Genomic DNA, 26,927 nt, shown 5'->3' on the forward strand with positions numbered 1-26,927 from the left:
GGTCTTTGGCTACTCAGGTTAAAAATGATATAGAAGTCACTCAGATAACTTAAAAATGTTATTGTTTGGCTTTTTCAGTATTTTATTTGTTCCTGAGTAAATCGTTTTGGCTGAGATTAAAGTTATAGTTTTCACACAGCTGAATAAACGTCAAACAGAAAACTGATTAAACAGAAGTGTGAGATGGTCGAAAGTTTACTCCAGTGTCCTAATATATTTTAGATAGCAAGGAACAGACGGCTGAGCTTAGTAAATTTTAATCAGCGAAATCTCTAAAATATATTTATCAATAGGAACTAGTCAAGTAAACTTGAGATGTACCTTCAGTATCTTCGTCTCTCACAAGATGTGCAACCTTTAAAATCTCAAATAATTTTTAGAACGTTTCATTTCTGTTCAGTTAAAATATCTTAACATACAAACACGAACTAGTGGAAACTTATGCTGTTTACAGGAATTTAAAATCACCTCTTTTACTATTCTTATTAAATAAATTTTTGTCGCTGTAGTCTGATGTGTTCAGACCACAAGAGAGAACCTTTAAAAACTTTAATCGGTTCAGTACCTCCTGGCAGAATTCATTGATTAACTGTCAAACTCACAAACACACATCAAACTCTTTGTGCTGACAGATTAACCCTTTCTGGACTGAATTATTCACACATGAACATATTTTCCGTTATATTCACTCATTTTAACTTTTGACACACAAATTATTGTCTGAATCCAGTTTGTTTTCTGTTTTCTGCTGTAGATTTTTTAAATGCGTCAGTTCTCACTAAAGTTGGATGTTTATGTTGACTTCAGGCTCTATTGTTTCTTTTTAGTCAATATTTATACTGCAAGACTGTCTAGAAACAAACACACTAATCATACAAATCATCTTATTTACTCACCATCATTCAATAACTTTAAAATAATCTTCAGCAATATTTTACCAATAATATGACAGGGTTTGTTTGAGATGTTCATGTGAAGCCTTGAGTAGTGTGAATGCTATATTTGAAATAAAAAAAACATTACTAAGATTCATGTTTCATACATGTTTGCTCTGCAGGCTAATTTTGTGATAATGCAGCTGAATTTTATAATGACACTAGGATATGTTTTAAATATTCAGTGGTAGGTTATATACAGAAAATCATTAGAATTATTTATTGGAGTACTGTATATTTTTGTATTTGAAAACAACACCGATTGTGGCAGAGGTAAAAGGGTCAAAACATTTAATTATAGATTTGTGCTAATGCAATATAAACTCTGACAAAATATCTTCTGAAAATTCCAGTTTTTACATCCCGGCCCAAACCAGACATGGCTTCTAATATCTGTAAACGTGAGTCCATCAGCTGATTTGGTCCCGCTCAGCACCTTTTACTTCCCGTCCAAGTTGAAGATTTCTTGGCTTTCAGTGAGAATGAACTCCACAATCTGATTCTGATACACCATGTTGACCGCCATGTTTCCGGCGTCCAGTTCAGGCCACATCAGCGTTGGACCGAACACGATTCCGATGCCCTGAGTGGACATCAGGTTCTTCCTGGAAAAGGCCAGAACTCTGCAAAAGGAAAATGCAAACGTTAACATGTCCTTTAAATTAGCTAACAAAGCATCAAACAGTGTACTATGTGCTACCCATCCTGAGTTTATAAATACGACCCTTTCTGATGGTGCCTTTCTGATTGTGTGAACATCAAATCAAATCACTTTTATTGACACAGCACATGTGAGTGAAATTCTTGTGTGCAAGCTTCACAAGCAACAGCGGTGTGCAAAATACAAGAAACATAAGATACAAGCCAAATATATGGACAGGAATGTAAGAATTATCACTTGTTTGTAAAGTAATATGTGCAGTGGTTTATTCCACAGTATTCCACCTGAACACTGTAAATGCTCCTAACAGGTGAGGTTCAGGTGTGTGTTGGATTACTTGTGCAGGTGGCTGAAGAGAAGCTTCATGGTGTCATGGTTGGGTTTGGGCAGCTGCTGTATCAGTTTCTTCACAGCCTGAACTTTTTGTTTGGGTTCTTTGATCTCTGTTAAAACAAATGACAGCAGCATTAGTTTAACCTTTAGATTTCTAATTGAAGTTGAAACGTTTTTAAACTTGGGGGGGGGGGGGGGAGAGAGAAAAGTCTTGTTCAAGCAGTCTGGAGATTCTGTCTAAATACAAGTCTCATTCTTAAAGTGACTTGACCAAGAGCAGCAGAGATTACAGAAATAAAAGAACCATTTTATGAAGTCATCACAAACTGAAGATTTATAACAAAGGCAGGTTTTACTCACTGATGGCCTCCACAAAAGGCTGGAAAAACCTAAATGGAAACAGTGGCTCCGGCAGTTCACGGAAAAACATTTTGAGGGCTCCGGTGACGACGTGGACATCCTCCCACTGACTGTGTTCCAGGTCCAGGTCCTCCTCTGTGGGACAACCATGGAAATATTACTGAGCAGGATTTTATGAGAAGAGGTCAGAGCACATTGTTTTACCATTTTATATGTATTGGTTTTTAACTTCAGAGTCTACTTAGGAGGATTTAATACATTTTGATATAAATTATTGGTGTAAGGCCATGCCACAAGCACTATTTTGATGGGTTTGGTTGACTGACTTAGTTGCTTAGCTGTGTATCGAGGTTTAATTTCTTAATAAAATTCTGTTTCATTTTGTAACCTGCATTGTTTGACTCTTTGTTTTAATCCCCTAGCTTTGTCAGGGCAATGTAAGACTTACGCTGATTAATTATAACCCATTTTCATAAATGAAAGGGAAATTAACTACTTTACAGCTACTGTAAAAGCTATTGTTTAGTTGACCTTCATCGACGAGGAAGCGAAGTTTCTGGATTGTGGCCAGGTTTCCACTGACTCTGTAGATCCCGTCAGCTTCCAGACCTGCAAAGAGATACACTTTATTAAAAACCTTAATTTAAGTCTGAGCTCATTCAATAGATCCATATGTACTACTCGTTGCTAGTTAATTGTACTCAAACAGCTTTAGCTTTCAGGAAACAGAAACTAAACATACAGTGTTTTCCCCCTTCCTGAATTTTTCATATGTTTGTCACACTTAAATGGTTCGGATTATCAAAAAATTTTAAATAGACAAAGATAACACAAGTAAACACAAAATGCAGTTTCTCAATGAAGGTGTTTATTATCAAGGGGAAAAGTCCAAACCTACGAAAACTGATTGCCCCTGTAAATGATCCATGGCAGACCTGACGACATTTTTATGCTTATAAGCATCTCTTTATTTCGCATTCTCACGGTTGTTGTCACAAACACACGACTGCAGCTCTAAAGCTGCCAGCCACACACATCACCAACAACAACAGCATTACAGCAGTCCGCATAACCAGCAAGGCGTGATCTCCTGCAGCAGCACCACAGACCACACCCCACCACAGTGCCCTAAACCTAATAACTGGTTGGTCCATCGTTAGCAGCCTAATTGCAATTGTGATAACTAGCAATGAATCTTCTACAGCTCTGTGGAGGAATTTTAGCACATCCGAGGTTATTTGAGCATGAACTGGCTTTATAAACTCTGGGTTCAGGTCAGGACTTTGACTGGGCCACTCCAAATTCTTCATTTTGTTTTTCTTAAGCCACTCGGAGGAGGACTTGCTGCTGTGTTCTGCTGCAGAACCCACGTGCACTTCAGTTTGAGGTCACAAACAGATGGCAGCACATTCTTTATACAACAATTCCATGCAGAAGTACTTTTTAACTTTCATAGAGATACAGAAACTTGACTCTGGCTCATGCATTGGTCAGCATGAATCTGAGTCTTCTTAATTTCCAGATGGAACTCAAGAAGAGGGCAAACACTTTTTCATACCACTGTACCTGTGTTTAGAATCAGAATAATGCCAAAAGAAATCATGTGGTCACAGTTACACACACACAATAACGGTAACAGACTGAACTAAATAATACAATATATTACAAAGTTTACAAAATACAAGAAATAACTCTAATATATAAGTAGCTCAGTTGTAAATATCCAGAATATTGCAGAGGTGAAATATATATGATTGACGTTTTACTCTGACCTGTAAAACTTTGTTAGTTATTATTTTACTGTAAAGCATGTGCAACGGGGTGTAACTATTGTACTGTGTACTGTAGATGGCCACGGGCAGCAATGATTTCCTGTGTCGTTCATTGGTGCATTATGGATAATCTCAGTCTCTCACTGAACGTGCTCCTGTGACTGGCAAGGATGTCAAGGAATGGGTGGGAGAGTGGGTGTCCATATCTTGCACAGTCATGTCTGAGTTTCAGTATCAGTAAACGTACCTCGTTTCTCAACGGCGTCCACACAGATCCGAACAAACTTTGGTACCGTGGTCCCTTCACGCTCACAGAGACTCGACAGATGGCAGCCAAACACTCGATCTGAGACAGATGTTATAACAATTTGATCAATTAGAATTTTTGTTAACTTAATTATTAGATTAAGCACATTTTGAAAGCCAGTTCACTCACAAAAATCATTTTAAGCTTGTGTTAGGGCCAGGGTTAGGTTGTAAAACCGAACCTGTAAAACTTCTGCAAAGGTAACACTGTATATAAAAACACGATGTTATTTTATTTCTTAAACCTCTCTAGTCTGCCAGCAATGCTGTTGAAACAAAATTTATCCAAACTGTTAGTTAAGTTTTAATTTTTAAAAAAGACATTTCTAAAGGAAAGGAAGCAAGCATAAAAACACGACTGGAAAACAAGGCTTCAGAAAAAAGGCTGAAGCAAAACAAGCAGAAACCTTTTATCAGGCCTTTCTCCTGTAGAGTCTTCATGGATGGACGTCTGATGATGAATTTCTTCAGCCGGTTTTTCACTCCATTCTTGTCTGCGCTATCTGAGGCGCTGTGCTTCAGCTTTGAGCTGCCAAACATGTCTACAAAAGAAACAGGTTGAGGTACAGCTTTGAGATACTATGTAAAACAAGTGTTGTTGTGATTTGGTGCTGTGTAAATAAAACAGGATTCAATTAAGTTGAATTGAATGTAAAAGGGTTAGGGATTAAAAAAACAGAAATTAATTATTTTCAAATCTTATAAACCCATATTTTACTCACAATAGAACAGAAAACACACACATGCGCTCATTTTGAATTAGATGGCAGCAAAACATCAGCTCTTCCCATATGGAAAAGAAATAGTAAAAACATATATGATTTACTCATGAAAGTGGCTACTTTCATGAGTAAATCATATATAAATCATATAAGGCTTACATGATTTACTCATGAAAGTGGCCACTTTCTCATTACTTTCATATATTTTTTTTAGTAAGTATACAAAACATACAAGTTTCATTATATAATTTTTCAAGGAATCTTATATGTGTTTTCACTCTTGTATGCTTTTCATACAAGTTTCATACAAGACAGATAAAAACTTTATAAGATTTATATATATCTTTTCCATATGGGTTGGGACAGATCAAAAAAAAGCTGGATAAGTAAGTGGTACTAAAAAGAAACAGCTGCAGGAACAATTTGCAGCTAATCAGGGTAATTGTATCCAATCACAACAGTGTTTTAATGGATGCAAAACGATTGTAGCCAATCTTTGTACAGTTTAGGCACAACAGGAGCTCTCAGAAGTGAAAAAAGGCAGAGGTTCACCAATCTGCAAAAAACTATGGTGGAATAATGTTCAGAATAATGTTTCTCAATATTAACTTTAAATGATGTCTCTCATCACCCATATTCTGATGATATGGTTACTAATCAACCAAAGACCCAGACAGACTTTTAATTCATTTGAAAGCCTGATGCTTCGCCTCGTCCACCCCAGCTGTAAAACTCAGAAACCAGTCTTACTTGTTATCATCTATCGTCCACCTGGGCCTTACACAGAGTTTCTGTCTGATTTCTCAGACTTTTTTTTATCTGATTTAGTGCTCAGCTCAGATAAAATAATTATTGTGGGTGATTTTAACATCCATGTAGATGCTAAAAATGACAGCCTCAACATGGCATTTAATCTGTTATTAGACTCAAGTGGCTTCTCTCAAAATGTAAAAGAACCCACCCACCACTTTAATCACACTCTAGATCTTGTTTTAACATATGGCATAGAAACTGAACATTTAACAGTGTTTCCTGAAAACCCTCTCCTGTCTGATCATTTCCTGATAACATTTACATTTACAATAATTGATTACACAGCGGTGGAGAGTAGACTTTATCACAGTAGATGTCTTTCTGAAAGCGCTGTAACTAAGTTTAAGAATATAATCCACCCACTGTTATCATCTTCAATGCCCTGTACCAACACAGAGCAGAGCAGCTATCTGAACGCTGCTCCAACAGAGGTCGATTATCTTGTTAATAATTTTACCTCCTCACCACATACAACTCTGGATACTGTAGCTCCTGTGAAAACTAAGGCCTCAAATCAGAAGTACCTGACTCCGTGGTATAATTCTCAAACACGTAGCCTAAAGCAGATGACTCGTAAGCTGGAGAGAAAATGGTGTGTTGCAAATTTAGAGGATCATCAGTTAGCCTGGAGAAATAAGAAATAAGAACTGAAGGTTTCTCTTCAGCACTGTAGCCACTTCTTCACAAATAACATTTTAACCATTAGAGACAAAATGACCCATAATCATCACACAGATGTAACATTATCTACAGCTACTTTTAGTACCATTGATATTCATTTAGAGTCTTTTTCTGTCACGGTCTGCCATTCCTCGCTGGTCGACCTGCCATGTCTGTGTTGTATTTGGATTTGTGTTTTCTACTCCGGGGGCCTGTTCTTCGTACGTCGCTCACTACATCCAAGATCACATGACACATCCAAGACCAAACCATCGCGCTAACCGTGAGCTCGCTAATCCGGTTCCCCGAACACACCTGCTGTTGACGATTAGTATAGCTGGACGCAGTAATGTGACATCACTGGGTGTCGTAAAAGGGGCTACGCATCGATAGTAGAAACATTGATCGGCAACCCTCTGATTGGTCGGCGAAAATGTCGAAGGGGCGTGCACGGTATTTTCCGGCAGCAGAGCAAGAACTCATGAGTGCGGGATTTCAGGAGTTTCAGAGTTTAATTAAAACGCAAGGGAACACTGCAAAGGCTGCAAAAGCAAGGAGAGAGGGCTGGCAGAAAGTTGCTGACAAATCAAACTCGTAGGTAATTTAATAATAATAATAATAATAATGGATTCGGTTTATATAGCGCTTTCCAAGGCACTCAAAGCGCTGTACGATACCACTATTCATTCACTCCCACATTCACACACTGGTGGAGGCAGCTACGGTTGTAGCCAGGCTGCCATATCGCGCCATCGGCCCCTCTGGCCAACACCAGTAGGCGGTAGGGTAGATCTATCATATGACACTATATTGTCCAATATCATATGGCATTATATTATATTATAATATGTTATATTATATCCCCTTTCACATTAGAGTCACAACAGGACCCACAAGAACATGGGAACAAGTAAAAGTGGAATACAGGAGTGTTCTACAGAATGGTAATATTTATCTCTTAGATTGCTTTTCGTCTCTTGGCAAGGTAATACTGGCCTGTAATACTCTGTTAGTTTGTTCATAACAGCAACCAAGAAAAGGGCAGAGGAAAAAAAGACAGGTGGTGGTCCTGCACCCCCTCGTCAACAAGTTGGTTAACTAAATAATACCCTCACGGGAATATCGATATCTCTCAATGAGCACACTGTCGCGCTGAGCTAAAGGATCCTGTCTATCCCGCAATATACGCTGAATTCTGAGGACTCTCCTTATCAATCTTGCACCTTCCGCAATGGGTTGGTCGCGTATACGGACAGGACATGGCTGCGACAGACTTCCCAAATCCACCTTCGCTTTTATAGCCGTGGTCTCTCATCTTGATTACACGAAGTAATTTACAATTACTACTCTGAAATATGAATTACATCTGTAATAATCACATACATGTAATAGAATGTTAATAGTACATTTCCCTTTTTTAGGAAATGACCTGTATGTATCTGTGTGACATCAATAAAAGGATCAGGTGCTGCATTATCTTCAGTTACATTGATAATATTTATTTATGGTGAAACAGTGGTGGAATATCGCTGTTGCTTTCGTATAAATGAAGCGGACATACCTGCGTGGCCGCGATCTAATCCTGTTTACATAAAGTAAACCTGCTCCCGAGCAGGTTTACGCTTACGGCTCTGTTGCTATGACAGCAAGTCCCGGATGAGCTTCGGGGAACCGAACGATCCAGGATCATTATACATCGAGTAGAGTCCACCTACAGTCGTCAGGACCTTTTGAGTTTGGGATTACGCTGTGCAAGGAGCATTACATCGGACTACCACCACTTTCACAGCATTCCGGAGGACATAATAAGAGCTCCAGGGTCTCCGTGGTTGGTTCTTCCCAGCGGCAAGACAAAGAGGAAACGTAAACAAAGGAGGCAAAAGCGTGGCTGCAGGGCGGGTCCACTAGCTCGGCTAAAGAAACAGCCATTTAAGCCACCGCTTCCGAGTATTTTCCTCTCCAACGTCAGGTCCATAACCAACAAAATCGACGAACTGAGATTACAAATTGCAGTCAATAAGTGTGTACGGGACAGCAGCATAATATTACTCACAGAGACTTGGCTGCAGCCATCAATTCCGGACTCGGCTATTGAGCTAGCAGGCCGCACGGTTCACCGTCACGACAGGAACGGCCACTCCGGTAAGATCAAAGGAGGGGGTTTATGCATCTACACCAATGACAGCTGGTGCAAAAACACAAAGACTGTAGACAGCCACTGTTCCCCGGATTTGGAATACTTGACTGTGAAGTGCAGACCCGTCTACATACCTCGCGAGTTTACTGTTGTCATGGTAATGGCCGTGTATGTACCACCCGATGCTAATGCTAACTCTGCCATGGAGGAGCTGCACAAGACAATAAGCAACCAGCAGAACTCCCATCCAAACGCAGTGCACATTATAGCTGGGGACTTCAACCATGCTGATTTAAGGTCAGTATTCCCCAGATTTGAACAGCATATTAAATGTGCAACGAGGGGGAAAAACACATTGGATAAAGCCTACAGCAACATCCAAAAAGGCTACAGAGCAACCCCTCTACCACATCTAGGTTTGTCAGACCACATGTCCATGCTGTTGATCCCTGCATACACTCCCATTAGGAGAAGAGCCCCCCCAGTCACAAAAACTGTGAAAACCTGGCCAGAAGGTGCATCACATCAGCTGCAGGACTGTTTTGAAAACACGGACTGGAGCGTGTTCGAACATCAGGACCTTGAAGAGCACACAACATCAGTGCTCTCATATATTAACTTCTGTGTCAACAGTGTCACTGTGGACAAACGTCTCCGGGTGTATTCCAACCAGAAACCCTGGATGACTAAAGAGGTCCAGGTCCTGCTGAAGCAACGTGACGCCGCTTTTAGATCCGGTGATGGTATGCAGTACAGTGCAGCCAGATCTCAGTTGAAAAGAGGCATCAGAGAGGCCAAGGCAGCGTACAAGAGAAGGATCGAAGACCACTTCACCACCAACAACTCACGACAGGTATGGCAGGGAGTTCAGCACTTAACCAACTACAAACCTGGCAATACCACGTTGACTGAGGGTAACGCGGAGCATGCAGAGGAGCTGAACCACTTCTTCGCACGCTTTGAGGTGAAGGGACCAGAGGCAGCAGCAGCAAAAACATCGGACAGCAGCAGCCCAAGCCTCATAGTGCAGGAATATGAGGTGAGGCGCACACTGAGGGCAGTGAACCCCAGGAAGGCCACCGGACCAGATGGGGTAACCGCAAAGGTCCTAAAAGAGTGTGCAGACCAGCTGGCTGGGGTCTTCACTAAGATCTTCAACACTTCACTGTCCCAGTCCTGCATCCCGCCGTGCCTAAAGTCAGCCACAATTGTCCCACTGCCAAAGCGTACTAACATTAGCAGCCTCAACGACTACCGACCAGTTGCTCTAACACCTGTTATAATGAAGTGCTTTGAGAAACTGGTCCGACGTCACATCATGTCCTGCCTGCCACCCACACTCGACCCGCTCCAGTTTGCATACAGAGCTAACAGATCAACTGAAGATGCCATTGCTACAACGCTCCACACCACCATCTCTCACCTGGAAGTGCAGGGCCGTTACGCCAGGCTGCTCTTTGTTGACTTTAGCTCTGCTTTCAATACGATACTCCCGGACAGACTAATAGATAAACTGCTGGAAATTGGACTTCCTTCCACCACCTGCCGCTGGATCAGAGACTTCCTCTCAGACCGTGTACAGAGAGTTAGAGTGGGGCCTCATCTTTCCTCAGCCCTCAGCCTCAACACCGGCTCTCCACAAGGCTGTGTACTGAGTCCCCTACTGTACACTCTGTACACACATGACTGTGTTAGTTCCCACCCAGACAACACAGTCATCAAGTTTGCAGATGATACCACTGTGGTGGGGCTCATCTCAGGGGGAGATGAGACTGCATACAGAGCTGAAGTTCAGAGGCTGTCAGATTGGTGTGCAGACAACAACCTGGACCTCAATACCACCAAAACAAAAGAACTGGTAGTTGACTTCAGAAGGAGGAAGTCCGAGCTGCAGCCTGTCAGCATCAACGGGGAGTGCGTGGAAAGGGTCTCCAGTTTCAAGTTTCTGGGTGTGCACATAGACACAGACCTCCAATGGAGCTCTAACACCTCTGCGGTCTTAAAGAAGGCCCAACAGCGTCTCCACTTTCTGAGAATCCTCAGAAAAATGGACCTGAAGAAGGAGCTGCTGACCGTCTTCTACCGCTGCTCCATTGAAAGTGTGCTGACATATTGCATCGGTGTGTGGTTCTCCAGCTGCACCACAGCACACAGAAAGGCACTCCAGAGGGTCATCAACATGGCCCAAAAAATCATTGGACATCCTCTTCCCTCCCTGAAGGACCTGTACAGCACTCGCTGTCTCAAGAGGGCACGCAGCATCCTACGGGACTGCACACACCCAGGACACCGGGTGTTTAAGCTGCTGCCGTCTGGCAGGAGGTTCAGGCTGCTGAGGTCCCGAACAAATAGACTCAAGGACAGCTTTTACAACAGGGCAATAGCCCTGATCAATGTAAATAGCTGACCTGACTGGATACCTCCCTGGACTTTTTAGGGGGAGGTAACAATGTTTAAAACGATAACAATAATATTTATATTTATAACAAGGTGCAATAATAATTAATGTGCAATAATAACAGTGTGCAATACACATACACTTATTCTTCTTTTTTATACTAAGTTAATATACTGTGTTGTGTTGTTTGTTACGTTGTGATGTGTCATATCGTGTCGTGTTGTGTTATATGTAGTGCCGACGTAGGACAGTTTTTCCAATTTCATTGTACTACTGTACTATGTATGACTGTGCAATGACAATAAAGAGTTATCTTATCTTATCTTATCTTATCACGCGAAATCGTCAACAATCTAATCCAGCTAACTTACTTAGCGAGGTACGAAGAACAGGGCCCTGGTCTGTGCATGTTTGTGTGCATATGGTGGTGTTTGTGTTTTGGTGCAACACCAGGCCTGAAGAGTTTCCCGCCTTGGAGTTGGCCACCCCTCCTGACTAATCATGCTATCCTGATGCTGATCAGCCTTGTCAGTGGCTCTCTACTTAACACAGTAGCTGACACTGTATTGTTGAGGAACACAGTCAGTAATCCAGCTCGTCAAGGTGAAAGTCTCCCAGGAGATTTACGGGAACATGTGGAGATAGCTGAGCACCATTGTACAGAGATAGAGCTGTAAGTTGTATTTTCACTATGAAGAGAAGTCACTGCACGGTAGCATTCAACTCCAGTGAGTAGGATGCTGTGATTTCCATGACTGTTAGGATTGATGACAACATGCAGGTATATGGTAAACAGGTCTCCAGTCCTGATAGATCCATGAGGGGCTGATCCCTGGGAACGAAGGCCAGGAAGAGACGAGCCAGCAGAGGAGGAAGAGCAGACCACGCAGCTTGGCCAGGCCCGACTTTTGCTCTCAGACTGCAGGAAATGACATCTGGCTGGTCAGTGTTTTTATTGTGGCAGATAAGGACACTATGCAGACACCTGTCCCACGTGGCCGAAAGATTTTGTCCGTCAGTAGCAGTAGGAATGCTGGTGGGCACGATTGAGGACGTCTCCCTACCTAGACTCCAGTGTTAGTGTCAGGTTTATATTGGCCTGCAAGTGACGATGGGTATCATCACTTGCAGGCCATTCAGATCTCCTCTTCCTGCAACCATGTTGAAAAGATTAGTTCCTTTCTGTTTGATGATGCTTGTATCCTTCGTTCTCGGTTATCCATGGCTAAATACACATAAACCCCATATTGACTGGTCCAAGGACTGTATTTGTCATCCAGCAAAGAAGGCGTCTTTGCTGGATTGTTGAGTTATTCTCGTCAGTACAGCTCTGATAATCTGTTTCTTGTGTGATTTTTCAGTTTATTCTAACCACGGTTCTCCTGTGCATAGACTCCTGGACTTGTCCTTATCCCTAGATCTGTTTCCCTGGCAGCGTGGCGTGGAGTAGGTGAGAGTGCTAATGACAAATGCGAGAGGAGCGAACGAGCAGAGTGTGCTTCGCTTTTTCCCTTGGACCAATGAAAGTCCCTGCCCCCATACACTGTTTATAATTTCACATAGTGTGTTTGTAAATACACTTGTGACTGTAATTCTAGTTCAGCTGGTCTGCGCCTGAGTCAGTTTCCGCCCGCGTGACATTATTACCTTAACTTTTTTTAGGAGTTGCACAGCTGCTTTCCACCTCCAGCAGTTATGGAGCAGTCATGATAATTTAGATGTGAATCATGTTTTACACACTAATGGTTTCTGTGGCTTTAGCTGCTCACTGCTGCTTTGTATAAATACAAATCATTATTCCTCAGACTCACTGATAGATCGTCGGTGTATTGGGTTACGTTGTTTGACACCAGGAGAAGCAGAGCCATATCCAGGTAGGGAGCTGTGTCTGGGCAGGTAGTCTGTACTGTTTGATCTCCGCAGAGGAAAACCTTCTTTAGTCTGAGCAGAAAAGAGGTACAAGCAATCTCAGGAAGATTAGTTTGATAAGTGATCAATTTGTCTTTTTGAAAAGAAATTCACAAAATGCACAGAAATAATTTATAATTAATGAACAAGGAATATAGTGATGATGATTTTAAAGGGTGGTGACTTCTTACTGAAGAGTCGACGGTCTTTTTGATGGCGTCGTACCATTTGCTGGCAGTGGAGTAACTGTCAGTCTGGACAAGGTACTCACTTCCTGTGCTTGTTTTAATCTAGAACAGGTAAAAACAACCAAAAAAACCAGTTCATTTCTGTACCATCTATTTTAAATAACCAGAGAGAATAAGCCATCAGCAGCAATTAAGTGTTCACCTGGAAGACATTTTTCCTGCTTGATTTCTCAGTATTCCACTCAATGAATGCTCCACACAGCTGAAGCACATCTGCCTTACCTCCTGGTTTCTAAGCGCAAAGACAGTAATGTGATGGGTCACACAAGTTAGACATGATAAATATAAGTAGAGATACACTGACAGTAGTGATGAAAGATTTTTATACCAGTCCAGTTTCCTGTTTGTCTTTATAAAACATTAACTGGTCTGAGGTGAGCACAGTCCACACTGAAGACCAGTTCTTCCTCTGCTTCTTACCACTGTCTGAAATTTTAGCCATATTCATGATTTCACCTTTCAAATCCACCTGGAAGCACACAAAAGGGAAATTAAGGAAGTGTTCAGACGTTTTATACATATGCTGTCGAGAGCGGGGGGGGGGGAGAATCATCAGAAACCCAGAAAGACAAACTGAACATGGGACTTTACATCAAATCTATTTTAAAATAAACAGTAACTCTAAAGGTTAGCCATGTTTACTTGTGAAAAACTAATCTGAATGAACTGACATGCATATTTAATCCATATGTCAACCAAACCAAGATGTCAGTGAACTCTCTGTAGACACCGATAATCAGACTCACTTGTGGGGATCAGAACAAGCCACTTCAAAGCTTTGAACGTTCCTGGCCTCACCAGTAGTTCCATCCAGATGGCTATCCAAATCTGCATGTCAGATTTGGATAGCCATCTGGATGCAAGAGGAATTTCTCTGACTCTGTGGGGCTCCATTAAAACCCAGACAGCCTCGGGCTAAACCTGCGCCTTGGTTTAATGACAGCGCTCACGCTGTCAAGAGGGAACGTCACCCAGCAGAACCCAGATGGAGAAAGGAAAAACTGCATGTATCATTTCAAATTTTCAAAGACTGCTGACATCGCTACCAGAAAACTGTCAAAGAGACAAAAAAGGGCATATTTTGAAAATATCATTTCTTCCAACAGTCCTAACCCATGTGTGTTATTTAACACCACTGACTCTGTTCCTAATACTCCACTGAATGTCTGTTTGGAAATTTCTCCTGATATTTGCAATAATTTTCTGAGGGGTTGTTGTTTTTTGTTTTTGTTTTTTTGTTTTTTTTTGTCACCACCAGGGCTCTGATCACAGCTCCTGACTCTGACCCCTCTTTCTCTGTCCCTTGCACTGCTGTTTTTACTCAGTTTGAGCTTGTGACGCTCTCCACTTTAGAGGATGTGGTGCACCATATTAAGCTCACAGGTTCCCCACGGGATCCTTTTCCTCCACAATTTTTTATTTTTAAAGACATTTCTCCTAGTATAGGACAGTATGTCCTTGACATTATTAACAGCAGTCTGTCTTCTTGTATGGTTCCTGCAAATTTCAAACATGCAGTAGTGCAGCCACTGCTTAAGAAACCTGGCCTTGATCACACAGTCGTGGCCAATTATAGGCCTATTTCCAAGCTGCCTTTACTTTCCAAGGTTTTAGAGAAAACAGTTTTTAGTCAACTTCAATATTTTCTAGATGATAATGGCATCCTTGAGGTTTTTTCAATCAGGTTTTAAAACCCTTCATAGCACAGAATCTGCATTAAGGGTTTTTTAATGGTATGTGATTCGTTCTGGTCTTGCTTGACCTAGCTGCTGTTTTTGACACCGTAGACCACAATAGTCTAATTCTTGATTAAATGATGTAGTGGGTATTGGTGGCTCTGCACTTAGTTCTCTTGGCCAAATAAGACCTAAACCAATTGTCTCCACCAGCCTTCTCAGTTCTGAATCATCTTCTGCTCCTCTGTCATGCAGCGTCCCACAGGGCTCCATCCTTAGAAGGTCAAGGTCAAATTTATTTATATAGCACATTTCAAACAGCCGATGCTGCACAAAGTGCTTAACAATATAAAAATGGTATTAAAAAGCAACAATGTAGTACAATAATAACAATAAAAAAACAAAAGAATTAAAACAATAACTAAGACTAATTCAAATAACAGCAAAATGCTTGGGTCATAGTGTGTTAAAAGCCAGGGCATAGAAATGTGTCTTTAGTAATGATTTAAATTGCTCAAGTGTTTGTGCAGATCTAATATTTAAGGGGAGACTATTCCAAAGTCTGGGACCTGCCACAGAGAAGGATCTATCACCATGAGCTTTGAGATAAGTCTGTGGGATGGACAGCATTAATTTTGAGCTAGACCTCGTGGTTTTTCCTGGAGCATAAGGAGGTAAGGAAGGGCTCGGGCATTAAGTGTCTTAAAAACAAAAAGTAAAAGTTTAAATTGGATCCTGTACGAGACAGGAAGCCAGTGTAAAGAAGCTAAAACTGGGGTTATATGCTCTCTCCGTTTGGTACCAGTTAGCAGGCGAGCAGCTGCATTTTGGACCATCTGAAGACGATGGATGGAGGCCTGATCTAGACCATAACACAATGAATTGCAGTAGTCTCATCTGCAAGTAAGGAAAAGGTGAATAACACGCTCAAAGACGTTAGCCGGGAGGTATGGCTTTACCTTGGCCAGCTGTCTTAACTGAAAAAAGCAGGACTGAACTACTGCACTTACCTGCTTATTGAATTTAAAAGAACCATCAATGTAGACACCGAGGTTTTTTACATGTGTTTTACAATACGAGGAAAGGGTGCCCAGAGTGCTGTCGATATGATTAAAGTTGCCAAAAATGACAACCTCAGTTTTACTTTCATTTAGCTTTAAAAAATTTAATAACAACCACTGTTTGAAATCGTCAGCGTAATAAGAGCTGGGGATGGTCTGACCCTGCTTTTAAAGGTAGATAAATCTGCAAATCATCAGCAAAACAGTGAAATGAAATGCTGTACCGTGAGAAGATGGAGCCCAATGGCAACAAATAGAGTGCGAACAGGGCAGGACCCAAAATAGAGCCTTGAAGTACACCGTATTTAAGAGGGGCTATTTTGGAGTTGTGGGGGCCCATATTGACATGAAAAGACCTTTCTGACAAATAGGACCGAAACCACTGGAGGGCAGATCCTTTTAGGCCAGCATGAAATTCTAGCCGTGATAACAGGATGTCATGGTCGACCGTGTCAAAAGCTGCTGACAAGTCCAACAATAAAAGGGCAGCAGGGCTGCCAGAGTCCAGAGTTAAAAGAACATCGTTAAAAATCCTTAAAAGTGCCGTCTCAGTGCTATGTAGTGATTTAAAACCAGATTGAAATTTTTCAGAGATCATATTAAAATCAAGGTGGGCCTGCAACTGTAGGTAGACCACTTTTTCCAAGACTTTAGATAGAAAAGGAAGCTTTGAGATAGGCCTGTAGTTGGACAGAACAGTTGGGTCCAGGTTTTGTTTTTTTTAAGAAGAGGCTGAACTACAGCTTGTTTAAAGCATGATGGGACGCAGCCTGTAGCAAGGGACGTATTAATTAATCTCAGGATAAAAGGCCCAACATTAAAAGTGTATTAAAAGTGCTTTTAAGGAAGCTTGGAGGGAGACGGAGGGGCAGTGTGATGATCTTAGGTTACTAATAGGGGTGGGTTTTGATAATTGATTTATCGATTAAAATCAATTCAGGCTTGGATAACGTGATATCGATTTATTAAAATCCTGAATCTATTTTTTTATATTAATTTATTTTGCCCGAAACGCCAGAATCTCTGGTGAAATCTCACAAAATTTCAAGAACCACCAAACAGCTAAAACAGTAAATGAGAGCAGGAACACGGATTCTGCACAAAGATGTAAACACAAAGCTCGGACCCGCCGACAGATCAGAATCAGTGAGATGTGACTTTCTCACCCAACGGCACGGACAGGGTTGGGGCTGAAAGCCGACAGCTCGCTGATTCTGATGTCCGCGCTTTGTGTTCACGCCCTTTTTGCGGTGATTCTAAAGCTGTTGGTTTTATCTCTCTTCAAACATTATTGACCAAACCAGCAGCAAAAGATCCAAACTAGCTTCACATAAACATTGTCATGAATTCACTCTGACTTTTGCTGTTCTCTGTCTGTCTGTCTGTCTGTCTGTCTGTCTGTCTGTCTGTCTGTCTGTCTCTCTCTCTCTCTGTCTGTCTGTACTTCAAGAACAGTTTTCCATCTAAAAATCTGTTTTCTGCATTATTTGCTTGCTTGTTACAAACAAGTCTACCGTTGTTTACAGGCTGTCGGCCGCTGTTTTTTTTCCCCTTTTACTTACTTCTGAAAAGAAAACCTAATTTCTGCTGTTCAACAGGCTTCTGAACAAATATAAACTTTTTAAAATTTTGCAAAATGCAAAACGCTCAGCTGTGTCTGTAATAAAACCGCTGTAACTTCAGAGGTAATGTTCATATGTTGATTAATGGTTTTCTTTCGTTTTTGATGTACTGTGGAATATTTTAATAAAATCCAGGCCAGGAAAATCACCTTCATGTTTTTCTGTGTTTTATCTTCAGCTACTTTGACACAAAGGCCTCTGCTGTGACGCTCACACCTTTGATAAAGTCTGGAAAGTGTCAGCTTCCTTTTTATAGATACAAAAATATGTAAATGTACTGATCTGAATTATAATATTTCTGACTGTCTCAGGCAAAATTTCCCAGATTTTAATCGAATCGAATTGAATCGAATCGTGGATCGAATCAATTCGGGACCTTGTGAATTGGAATCGAATCGATTCTAGAAATCAGTGACGATACCCAGCCCTAGTTACTAACTACCGCAGTCAAGTCATTAAGGGAGACGGGATCAAACTGCTCTAGGACAGCTGAGCACATAGGAGAAAGACAATGATCTCAAGCAGCAGACGACGAGACAAGAGCCCTAATCGATAGAATCTTGTCAATGGAGCAATCGAGTCCAAAATATCAGTGCAGGTAGAATGAAGAATGTCCGAAAGGTCCTCAACACTCTTACAGTTGGAGTTCATTATTCCAGAATCCATAAAGGCAGCAGAAAAAGCGGGCGCTGTCAGAGCATTAAGAGCAGCGCAGCGTTACAGTGAACAACACAGGAAGATAATCGGAGATGCGCAACTTGGATATTTCCGTGATGCACACATCCAGCCCGTGGGAGAGCACCAAGTCCAGTGTATGACCTTTTTCATGCATGGGACCGGTAACCCACTGGGTCAAGTTAAAAGAGTCAATAATATTTAAAGTCCTTGACCAAAAGTTTAGAGTCACAGCAGACATGGATGTTAAAATCACCAAGGATGAAAAAACTGTCGAATTTAAGAACGATTCCAGCCATAAAACCTGAAAACTCTTTGATAAAATCCTTTTTAAGATGGAGGACGGTATATGAGGGCACACAGCAAAGGCGCAGCAGAGTGTAGGTGTAACTCAAACAGTTGGAGTTCAAAACTAGAAAATGAGTCGTGCTGTAATATTTGATGAAATCGTGAAATCGAGCGTTGAACATGGTGGCTAAGCTTCCCCCCCTACCAGAGGGCTGAGGGAGAGTGAAGAATGAGAAATTAGGAGGAACCAGTTCCAAAAAAGCTCCAGACTCACCGGGTTGAAGCCATGTTTCTGTCAGAAACAGAAAGTCCAACTGTTGTGACGCCATCATCTACCTGCTCAATCGTGTCTACACCCATCTGGACCAGCCGGCGAGCACTGTGAGGGTCATGTTTTTTGACTTTTCCAGTGCTTTCAACACCATCAGGCCGACCCTCCTGGGTGATAAGTTAGCAGCGATGCAGGTGGATGCTTCTCTGGTGTCCTGGATTGTTGATTACCTGACAGGAAGACCACAATATGTACGTCTCCCACAGTGTGTGTCTGACAAGGTGATTAGCAACACAGGGGCACCACAGGGGACTGTCCTCTCCCCCTTCCTCTTCACCCTCTACACCACAGACTTCAGCCACTGCACAGAGACCTGCCATCTTCAGAAGTTTTCTGATGACTCTGCGGTGGTTGGATGCATCAGCAGGGATGATGAGACAGAGTACCGGGCTGTGGTCGACTCCTTTGTCACGTGGTGTGAGCAGAATCATCTGCAGCTCAACGTGGCAAAGACCAAGGAACTGATCGTGGACTTCAGGAAGACCAGGAAACACTTGACCCCTGTTTCAATCCAGGGGGTCAGTGTTGACATTGTGGAGGACTATAAATACCTTGGAGTACACATTGACAATAAACTGGACTGGGCTAAAAACACCACAGCACTTTACAGGAAGGGCCAGAGTCGTCTCTATTTTTTGAGGCGACTGAGGTCCTTCAACATCTGCCAGAAAATGCTGAGGATTTTCTATGAGTCTGTGGTGGCCAGTGCGATCCTCTATGCTGTTGCATGCTGGGGGAGCAGGTTGAGGGTCGCAGATGCCAACAGACTTAATAAACTAATCCGTAAGGCCAGCAATGTTGTGGGGATGGAGCTGGACTCCCTCAAGGTGGTGTCGGAGAGGCGGATGCTGTCCAAGATAAAGACAATGTTGGATAACACCTCCCACCCACTCCATGACATGTTGGTCAGTCACAGGAGCTCGTTCAGTGAGAGACTGAGATTACCGAAAAGCACCACTGAACGACACAGGAAATCATTCCTGCCTGTGGCCATCTCCCTGTACAACGCATCCACTTAACACACTGTTTGCTGCTACAACTACACATGTTTCTTTTCCAAATATTTATTTATAAGTGACTTATGTATGTATGTATGTATATATATGTATATATTGTACTATTCTTAGTTAGCGTATTGTCTGTCTTGTCTTAATGTTGGTTTAAAATGGAGCACTGTAACAAAAAATAATTTCCCCCAGGGATCAATAAAGTATTCTGATTCTGATTCTGATTCTGATTTAGGAAGTCGTTTAATACAAACGTCTTGTTTGCTAATGATCTTACATTTAGTAAATCCATTTGGAGTGTGTAGATCCTAACATCAGATGTTCCAGCTTGGTTAAGTGTACGAAGATTTCTGTGGTCCACACCGCATCCACGGGTCCGAGGCCGCTTAGGGAAATAGAATGCTGAGAGCGGGGGATCAAGTGTCATGGGAGCTCCAGGGACAACAGGCAGGATCCATCTAAAGATGCACTCTGCTGGTCCAGTAGTTCCACGAGAAGCATGGAGAAGAGCTCGGACTTTGATGAGTGTACCAGCCCGCTTTCCTCGTTTCCTCGGGTGCTTCTTCCAGGAAGTGGTGTAGGAGTGTTGGCACAGATAAACCGGAATACAGGGCTCAAAAAGTGGTGGAGGAGGCCCATAATCATCTCCTGTGTCCGTTTGTTTAAGAGCCAGGTCATACGATGCTTTGATTTCTAAGAGTAGCTGGCGATTGTACACACGCAGAGCGAGGGCATTTTAGGATCAAATAGAAAAGGATAAGGCTAGCGAAAGCCAAAGCAAAGCTAGCAGAGTTGACGGACGTGTCGCCGTGCATACTGCTGGTGCCATCTTCCTAAGAAGGCATGGGATCTCTTTTCATTGCACATGCTGATGAATGCCAGATCTATTTGCCACTAAAGCAGAAGGATAGCATCTCCATAAAACTTGTTTTGACATGTCTAGATGACATTAAAGCTTGGTTGGCTTTAAACTACTTAAATTTCAAGTACAAGAAAACAGAATTGTTGGTGTGTGGACCCAGTGGTGCCTGTTAGTCCTCCTGTTGATTTTGGATCCCTGGAAGTTTATTTTAAACCTGTAATTACTGACCTTGGTTTTAAGTTGGACAGTGGTTTTAAATTGGACAACCAAATCAGAGCAGTGGTGAAGTCCAGTTTTATTACTTAAGGCGACTGGCAAGAGTGAAATCTTTTCTTTCGAGGCAGCACCTTAAAACAGTGATCCATGCTTTTATTTCATCCCGTCTGAACTACTGTAACTCACTTTATGTGGAGGTCAGTCAGTCGTTGCTCTCACGTCTGCAGCTGGTTCATGCCGCTGCATGACTGCATAACAGGAACTCGTAAAAGAGAGCATATAACCCCTGTCCTGGCCTCACTGCATTGGCTGCCTGTGTCTTTTAGAGTTCATTTTAAGATTCTCATGTTTGGTTTTTAAATTCTTTCACTACCTCTCTGAGCTTTTTCATCCACGCACACCTTGTCAGTCTCTCAGGTCAGCTGACCAGCTGCTCCTGGAAGTATTGAGATCCAGGAGGAAGCTCACAGGGGGCGGGGCCTTTTCTATCATGGCTCCTAAATAATGGAATAACTTGCCCTTCCATGTTAGAGAGGGGCTGTATCCCAATTCAGGGTCTGCAGCCTTAAAGTACGCAGTCTCAACGATCCTCAAGGGCCGCGTACTTAAAGACCGCTAAGGCCGGAAGTGCGAGGCTTGTGAAATGGGATGGTCTAGCCTCCGTTGCGCTACCCAGGTTGCCTAGCAACCATGATACTAACAGCTGGAAACGTTTCATACAGCTTTGTTTGACAGAAATGAAATGAAGAAAATCATTTGTTCATTTGTTTGTTTGTTTCTACATGAGCTTTGGTCATTCTCTGTAAGATTAAGGTCAGCTATTGAACGGCGTATATTTTAAAGTAAAGGCTTTAAAACCAAGTTAGTACAAACGTCACTAATGTCACATGACTTTGCCGACATGTGGCCAACAGTAATGTTTTAATGTTCTTCATTATTAAACATTTGCACATAAATAAGTGACATAATATTCAGTACTTACTTAAAGTTTACTCTTCAGGCGCCCCTCATCCGCCGTTTTTTTCAGCAAAATTATCCACACCCACCGCCGCGCTATGCATTCTGGGATATATTGGGCCATGAAGTCTACACCGCCACGTCCTTAAAATTCAGGGAAATGAAGGACGCATTTGAGGCTGCATTTCGAGCAGCCTTCAAATTGGGACAGCCTTTGTCGCGTCGCTGTGACGTAATCGGCCTTAAAATGCGGCCTTTAAGGCTGCAGACCCTGAATTGGGATACAGCCAGGGCCCTTCACTGTCCACTTTTAAAACACGTCTGTGACAGCAATGACGGCCCCGACCACATACTTTCACTCTTTACACACTTTTTATTCCTGGTTGCTGCATCTACAACTCCCGGCCACAGCTTTTCAGCTGCATCCCACACATAACGTCTCCCACCCCATGCAGCAGACTGTGACAGCACTGAGCAGCTCCTTCAGTGGGAGACTGCGGCACCCACGGTGTGGGACGGAGAGATTTCGCAGGTCTTTCCTCCCCACTGCTGTCAGACTCCACAACAAAGACTTTAACTGAACAAACACACACATCCACACATGTGCAATAACACTAAGTGCAATAATCCTTTCTGGCATCGTTGTATTTTTACTCAGTTGTATATAGCATTCGTATTCTATTTTTATCTTATTGTATATTTTTATTCTATTTTATTCTACTGTATATAGTATATTATTTTATTCTATTCTGTACAGCTGTGTACTGTATTTATTCTTATTGTATTCTAATTTTTGCGTCATAACTTTTGCACTGTCCACTTCCTGCTGTGACAAAACAAATTTCCCACGTGTGGGACTAATAAAGGTTATCTTATCTTATCTTATCTTAACACCCACCCAACCAAACAAACAAACACTTCCTCAGGTCCTCCCATATGGAAAAGAAATAGTAAAAACTTACAAAAGACTTGCATCAGATGTGGCCTACTTCATATAGTGAATCATATAAGGCTTACATGATTTACTCATTAAAGTGGCCACTTTCTCATTACTTTCATATAATTTTTTAGTAAGTATTCAAAACATACAAGTTTCATTTATATAATTTTTCAAGGGATCTTATCTGTTTTCACTCTTGTATGCTTTTTCATACAAGTTTCACACAAGACAGATATATATTAATCTTATAAAGTTTGTATCTTTTCCATTTGGGCTGGCACATTTAATATGCCTGAGATCGAGCTCAGGTGTGTCAACTTCCCCCACACGAACCACGCCCCACCACAATGTCTTAAAACCCATTTTTATTCTTTGGCTTTTGGCTTCAATGAGACTTAGTTTTTCTTAAAATTAAATTAATTATTAATTAATTAACTATTTCACTTTCTTTTATTTGGATCTTATTTATATGTTATGAATTTTTATTATTTAGTTCCAATGTGCAGCACTTGCTTTCTAAATAAAGATGATGATAAAGAAGAAAGGATGCACAAATTACACTGTAAGTATTGTAAATACTTACACTCTGGACACGTCACCAGTCTGTCACAGGGCTAACGCAGAGAGACTGGTGGTGGAATCAAACTCAGGACCTTCTTGCTGTGAGGAAACAGTGCTAATCACTGTTTCGTACGCCACTGTGCTGTTGTTGAAACATTCATTCATTTAATTGGGAAGTAGATTTTTTGTGTTTTCATAAATGATGACCAATCTGCACTGGGATCAGTTGTTGTGGATCGCAAATAAAAAGCAAAATGACAAAGTAAGATCATCTTACAGAGGAGTGAATGTGGGGGGAGTCAGATGTGGAGAGAGGAGATTAAACCGGATCTGTGAAGGAACTTTTCGAAAACAGGAGGAATGTAATGATTATATAGGTTGTAATTACCAGAGGTTCAAATGTAGCAGCTCCTGCTACCACAACATTGTGCTGAGACTGATTCCTGCGATGTCGAGAGATCTGCAAAAGACATGTTCATTAAAACAGAAGCGTCTCCTGCAGGCTGGTGCTTCTTTGTGATTTACGTACAGGTTTCTGAGGAAGGTCGGTCTCCTGCAGCACCATCGACTTGGACTGACTCAGACGGTCTCCGGAGCTCGGAGAGTTTTTAATGCGCATCTGCACGGCTCCCTGTGTCGCTGTGCTGCGCTGTGGAGCCTGAATCCCTGGTTTCACGGTACTCTGCAGGTTCGTGATTCTGCACATGAAAAACAAAACAATCATTTTTATCATTTCATAGCTTTACAGTTAGTTATGATGTCTGTGAATTTATATTTCTATGCATTTAAACAATCCACTTTAGAGAAAATGTATTATGATATTACATTTTATTTCCCATTAAAATAATGAAGACTATTATGTTTCCCCAGGCAGTATGGGTAACCATTTTCTCAGGTAAAAACGTACATAGACTGTTCATTCTTTTCATTTGTGTACTTTGGGAAATACTTTGTAGAATTTGTATCCCCCCACTGAAAGTTTATTTTACAATTTATTGAAAAAGTAGCTTTTAAACACCCATTATGCGTAATGTTAAATTAACCATGATTAAATAAAAATACATTTAATAAAATATGTAATATTAGAATCAGTTAAACTTAACTGAAATGGCTCTGTCTGCGTCTATTCACCTGTTTACACCTCCTGTTTGTTTAAACTGAGTGACTGAACATTCAGAAGTTCCATCCACAAAAGGATCTGAGGACAGTTTGACTTTTTCCTGTTTGCTTCACTTTAGTTACACAATGTCTGCCTTTCTGCTAGCCAGCTGCAAGGAAACCAGAGCTGAAAAGACTGAGGGTATGTTTGAATAGTACCTCTTCTCTCCTTTTCTAACCAGTTTTCCTCGATCTAAGTGGGAAACAATATAAGGAAAGCTGGATAGGAAAATTAACCAGGACTTAGAATAAGAGAAGAGTGTGTCCGGTTGTATTTAAACTGGCAGTGTCGGCAGCTTTTGGCATGGAATGTAAAACACACTGTTACTTGACATTTACAGTTCTGTTGCTGGTTTACATGAATGGCTGGATGGTGTATTTTATAGAACAGCATTTTTCCTCTTCTAAAGACGTTAATAAGGGAAGCATTGAAGCTCTTTTTCTTAGTATCTGGAGAATTCAAGTAGTTCTTATTGCTGTCATGCAGATACTTCCAGGCCACATGATTCTGGTGACAGAATTTTACCACGTGTCAGGTGTGTAAACAGCCATTGTCTTTTATTTATATCCTGCCAAATCACAACAACAATTCCCTCAAAAGTCAAAGGGGGAGGGAGGGCGAGAGAGAGAGATTATTTCAAACATGGAAATATAACTGAAATAAGAGAAAAGAAGAAAAAGCACAACTTAAAAAACATCAAGTTTTCATGTATATCTCTATGTCCACACAATGTGTGTGCTGGAAAAGAGTAGGATGAAGTTTACACTTTTCCTGGAGAATACAATGGAAAAACAATCAACAACATTAAAAAACAGCATTTCTTGAAATCCCTAGTCACATCTTTTTTCAACAGTTTTAATGAAAAGTTTGGTGTACATCAGAGGTTGAGCAGTATCAAGAAAATGTCAAAGTACCATCTCGTAACACTTTGGTCTTCCTCCTAAAATGTGGTTAATCAAATAATTTTAAAAAAGAGGGTAGGGCTGGAGAATGTGGGGCTATAGAAAGAAGCTGATGGTTTGTATGTACTTCCTGAACTCTTAGTGTGCAATATTACATTTAAATATATTGTTGAAATGTCTGGTAAGTGTGTTAGAAAATGCAAATAAAAACATTAAACACTCTGATCATTTTGTTTTTTATGACGTTGACATATGTTTGAATCATCCCTCGTGTCTGCAGTTCTGTGGGTTTGAGCTGTTTCAGTAACTGACTGTGACATAAAACCACATCATAAAAACAGCACACTTAAAAATATGATCAGGTCTCAGAACTGACATGATGAGAAGTGAAGCCTCATTAACCGGAAACAAAATGAAACCCTCCAAACAACGGAAGCTGGACCGTCAGTCATGCATGAAGTCTTACGATCATAACCTCATAGTCTGAATCAGAGACTGTTACAATGTTTCCATAACTTCAGATGAGATTGGTCTAAAAAAATTAAGCAAATGAAATCTTTATGCTCATTTAGGGTTATTCCTATTATTATTGGCCTTTTTTTAAAATTTCAGCCAGAAGTGAGCGGAGGCCTACAGAAAGTAAACAAATGTGAACCCCAGTAACGCAGCGGTGAGACCTGCAGACACACACCAAAACAAACCAATCACAGAGACAACAGAATAATGAGATTTCATATTTAAAATGAACTCACCTTGTACCCGCCATCTCTGTATGTCTCAGATCACAAAAGAAGAGACGCAGAGAGGCCTAACTGTCAGAGGAAGTAAAAAGCATCACGTGGTTTCTTCAAACCAGACGTCTCAAACTACAACTGCTGCAACCTCCCCATTTCCTGAAAACAAACCTCACTCTCGTGAGACCAGACACGGGCAGTTTGTCACTTCTGTCAGTGCTGGTGTTCAAACATTACAGATGGTCTGACTTTATTTACCCTGGATTTATAAACCTATTACTCAGAACAGCTGATTAGGAACCTAATCAGATTATTTCGATTATTTCAAGGCTTTCTTGGCCTGTTGTTGTGTTAGTACATAGTAAATTTATTATTTTAGAAAAATTATTCCACCTAAATATCTAATTTATAAGATATAAGTGACTTATAGGTAATTAATATGCTTATATACTATAATGTAACATGTTTAATAACAGTAGCTTTATACATTGCAAACAATATATTCACCATTTTAAAATAAATATTACACCAACTGCACACAAGTTATCAAGGAGCTGTTGATGGCTCATGGCATGGTTTTGGCATCATTTGGAATTTCTAAATAAATCATTAACAAAGTGTTTAGATAGTATACATAATCTCAATAATGACAGTGAAATGGGCTAACTGTGTGTCTGTGAAGG

The 26,927-nt window shown here is 41.2% G+C and overlaps 1 protein-coding gene across 1 annotated transcript; it reads right to left on the minus strand.

Annotated features, from left to right (window-relative positions):
• Window positions 1-462: 462 nt before the first annotated feature.
• arhgap15 (Rho GTPase activating protein 15) lies at window positions 463-26,363 on the minus strand. The gene is made up of 13 exons (XM_085384387.1): window positions 26,263-26,363; window positions 23,979-24,147; window positions 23,838-23,909; window positions 13,582-13,722; window positions 13,396-13,485; window positions 13,197-13,295; window positions 12,909-13,038; window positions 4,775-4,909; window positions 4,309-4,407; window positions 2,821-2,898; window positions 2,290-2,424; window positions 1,934-2,039; window positions 463-1,558 (listed from the first exon to the last, which is right to left on the minus strand). The coding sequence occupies exons 1-13, from the start codon at window positions 26,274-26,276 to the stop codon at window positions 1,375-1,377; spliced, it is 1,452 nt and encodes a 483-aa protein (XP_085240513.1). The 5' UTR covers window positions 26,277-26,363; the 3' UTR covers window positions 463-1,374.
• Between the last annotated feature and the right edge of the window lie 564 nt (window positions 26,364-26,927).

The sequence above is a fragment of the Rhamphochromis longiceps genome, linkage group LG16 (assembly GCF_057381845.1).
Source record: "Rhamphochromis longiceps isolate RC_006_pf linkage group LG16, R_longiceps_female_GT1.1, whole genome shotgun sequence".
NCBI classification, from domain to species: Eukaryota; Metazoa; Chordata; class Actinopteri; order Cichliformes; family Cichlidae; genus Rhamphochromis; species Rhamphochromis longiceps.

Coding starts and splice junctions, on each gene's coding strand:
- arhgap15 (XM_085384387.1), bottom strand. Junction 4,910..12,908: donor AATACACCGACGATCTATCA/GTGAGTCTGAGG, acceptor TTTCTTTTGTAG/ACATGTTTGGCAGCTCAAAG. Junction 1,559..1,933: donor CTCTTCAGCCACCTGCACAA/GTAATCCAACAC, acceptor TTCCTTTTGCAG/AGTTCTGGCCTTTTCCAGGA.